The sequence below is a fragment of the Meles meles genome, chromosome 1 (genome assembly GCF_922984935.1).
Source record: "Meles meles chromosome 1, mMelMel3.1 paternal haplotype, whole genome shotgun sequence".
Lineage (NCBI taxonomy): Eukaryota > Metazoa > Chordata > Mammalia > Carnivora > Mustelidae > Meles > Meles meles.
The window spans coordinates 116,408,118-116,411,580 of NC_060066.1; the positions used below are offsets into that span (position 1 = coordinate 116,408,118).

Consider the following 3,463-nt stretch of genomic DNA (forward strand, 5'->3'; position numbering starts at 1 on the left):
TTAACCGAACTACAACTATGTTGTTGCTTATTGTGATTTTCCATTACTCGCCAATTTTTTTATGCCCTTTCAAGCCGAATGTGCAAATGCAAGTTGTTCTACTTCATAAATGTATCTGTGAAAAGCCCGTAGGGAGTCACATGTAGTTCACTTGGAGCATTTGTTTTTATTTTGCCTTAGAGGACCTGCTTTCCTTGCAGCGCAATGAAAGCCAGCTCGTAGACAAATTCGCTCCTAGGCAAGTGCGGTGCGAAGAGCAGATCACACATCCCTGGCTTTTGTTTCTCTAGGAGCAAGCCCTCCTACTTGTCGCCGCCGCGGATTTCTCCCCCGGCGAGCGTCGCTCGGGCTGCACTAGCGGCCCCACGGCCTGGTCCTGCCCCGGCGCCTGCGGTCGGTGCGCGCGGCACCAGCGGGTGCGGGCCCCTACTGCTGGCCCTTTTCTTCGAGGCCGAATCCCCCCAAGCCCCGCGGTTGTGGCCCCCCCAACCCCCGCCGCCAGAAGGCGCACGGTCGGGGTCGGAGCTCCAGGCCTTCGGAGGAGCCCGGCCAAGCTGTCTTCCAGGAGGGCGTCGATACAGGAGAGCTGAGCACAAACCAGCTCGGTCTTGGCCTGGCCGCCACCAAACCGCTGCGGGTTCTCGACTCCGGGCGCCGGAGCACCGGACTTTGCTCCCGGAGGGGACGCTCGAGGCGTCTCCTCCCGCCCCCTGTCTTCCCTTCCCTCCCAGCCTCCCATCCCGCCCCGATCCGGCCGCCGGCATTTTCCCGGGAGGTGGTCTGCCGGCTGCCGGGCGCATTGTCTCACCCCGCCGTCGCCGTTCCCCTAGGTCCCCGATGTGTGTGGCGGTCTGCGTGACAGATGGTGCTTCGGGGAGCCGCGAGGGCATTAGGGTCAATTTTGTGTAGAAAGGAGCCTTCGCGTTTGTTCAGTCATTGCTTTGTTTTTTCGGAGAAGCCTCCGGCTCCGGACCGCCTTGTCTGCCGTCCGCACTCGAGACCGGGGCTCATCTCCCGCGCGGGGCGCCCTCCGCAGCCGCGGCCGCCCGGCACGCCCCAAACTAGCGTGAGGGCCACAGGCGCCGCTGCGTCCGGCTGCTGGGTCTAAGGCCCTCGGGGCAGAAGCGCCGTCTGCGTTTCCCCATCCCGCGTAAACCCCAGAAGTGCTCGCCGGTCGCAATCATTCGTTTGTCGGGGAAGGGCAAGTGAGGCAGACGGCCTTGCGGAGTCGGTATTTGGCCGGAGGAGGCACGGAACGCGGTCAGAGCCTCCTGGGCCTGCCCTCTCCGCGGGGGACCAGGCCCACAGACCGCTCTCCGCCTCTCGCAGGCCGAGAAGTCAGGTCCGGGATGCGGCCGGGGCCTTGCCGGGACCTCGTTGGCCCCGGCCCCGTGGGGATGCTCGGGGCTCCGGCCCTCGGACCTGCCCCTCTCGGCTCGCTCCCTTCCCCGGGGGGCCAGTTCCGCGGAGCGCACCCGCCTAGGGTGGGGAGGGGACCCGGGATGCGCCTAGGGCCGACCTGGTAAGGCCCTCACCTGCTCTCTCGGATCTAAGGAAGACCCTGCTTCCTTTTATTGATTGATTTTCTGACTTCCCCCCTCAGCCTCCAAAATGATGCTGAGTCCGGATCAAGCCGCCGACTCGGACCACCCCAGCTCGGCGCACTCGGACCCGGAATCTTTGGGCGGCGCGGACGCCAAGGTGCTGGGCAGCGTGTCGGACCTGGAGCCCGTGGAGGAGGCCGAGGGCGACGGCAAGGGCGGCAGCCGGGCCGCGCTCTACCCGCACCCGCAGCAGCTGAGCCGCGAGGAGAAGCGCCGCCGCCGGCGCGCCACAGCCAAGTACCGCTCGGCTCACGCCACCCGCGAGCGCATCCGCGTGGAGGCCTTCAACCTGGCCTTCGCCGAGCTCCGCAAACTGCTGCCCACGCTGCCCCCGGACAAGAAGCTCTCCAAGATCGAGATCCTGCGCCTGGCCATCTGCTACATCTCCTATCTCAACCACGTCCTGGACGTGTAGAGCCTGGGGCGCCGCGGGAGGCCGCCGGTCCGGAAGCTGGGGCAGCGCCACGGACCCAGGCGGCAGCCGTGGGCTGGCGGACGAGGCGGCGGCCCAGGGTGACCGCCGCCGGGAGAGGCCTGGACGAGGGAGGAAGCTCGCCACGCGTTCGAGTTCTCTCGGGTCAGCAGGGAGACAAGGGGTTTCCAACTCGGGAAGGTGGGGTTGTCTGGCGAGTCCGGGGTTTGCAGGGGGCATTTTCCTGGCCAGGCGTGCCTCCTGGAGGCACCCGAGACGCACCGCCTCCAGGCCTCCCCTCCGTGTGTTAGGATCCCTTTAAGCGTGGTTGCTTTAGCTCAGCGGAGACTTTTGAGTTCTCCTACATTTATCTCCCACAGATCTTCATGTTTTGAAAGGATGAGGGCAGAAGCTCAGAGTAAAGACTCCTTAACTTTAGACTATCTGGGATTTTTCTAATTGACAAATCACCTAACATTTGGAGGCTTTGGGAAGGACTGTCCTCCAGTGTAAGAGATTTAAGGCACGGAAAGGTGGAACAGGAAAGTTTCCGTTCTGCTGTGAAAAGGAAGTTATATTGGAATCCAAATAAAACAGACAAACCCTCAATATTGGTAAGCTCAAAAGATCTGTTGAGAATAGACACACTGTGGGAAGATTTGAGCTGGGTGTGATTTTAAGCCCCAAGGTATGACACTGATGTAGACAAGAGAATCCAGATTTAAATGGAAATTTTAATATCTGATTGCTTTTCCAGGAAAGTGCCCCTTTATATATCCAAAAACATCTATTTGTGACCTTAAACATGTGGACCCATAGGTGCAGTTAGACAAAGACAACCTATTTTTATTTATGTTAGAAGGAGTAGAGTATTTTTTTCAAGACATTTATTTTTCAGAGTGGTGATAATTTTACTTTGGATACTCTGTGCCAATTTATTTATAGTCAAGTGTTTACACTTTTTCCTGTGGAATAATTATGTCTAACTTTTTACGTGTTTGTTGAGATTATACTGTGGTCTTTCTTTTTGCTCTAATTATATTGCACTTGTATAACAAATTTCCCACTTCTCCCTGTTTCTAAACATATTTTATATATTAAGATGTTTGTTCTTGAAAGGTTCTTTTGTTGTGAGATCAGCAACACTAGCACTTCACTATTATAGTTTTTTAAAAAAAAGTAAGTGTTGTTATTCTTATCTGTAGTTATGTCTGAAAAGTACTTTACAAGCTGTTTATAAGGAGAGTAGCTTCTGTGTGTGTGTGTGTGTGCGCTGTTTGTGCGTGGGATGATTTTAGGAAATTAAGTTATTTTCCTAAAAAAAATTCAAAACTACTTTCCTCTGTGACAACCAAAAAGAAAAGTCTATAACCTGAAAATGTTTCATGTTTTCAGCTGTGAAACTCTTAAAGCAAGGAGTGTATTTTAGAGACAAGGGAAAAAAAAA

At 55.9% G+C, this 3,463-nt stretch overlaps 1 protein-coding gene across 1 annotated transcript; it reads left to right on the forward strand.

The window, feature by feature from the left end:
- The first annotated feature begins 749 nt into the window (after nt 1-749).
- Nucleotides 750-2,119, forward strand: NHLH2 (nescient helix-loop-helix 2). The gene is made up of 2 exons (XM_046016566.1): nt 750-1,522; nt 1,604-2,119. The coding sequence occupies exon 2, from the start codon at nt 1,612-1,614 to the stop codon at nt 2,017-2,019; it is 408 nt and encodes a 135-aa protein (XP_045872522.1). The 5' UTR covers nt 750-1,522; nt 1,604-1,611; the 3' UTR covers nt 2,020-2,119.
- Nucleotides 2,120-3,463: the final 1,344 nt, after the last annotated feature.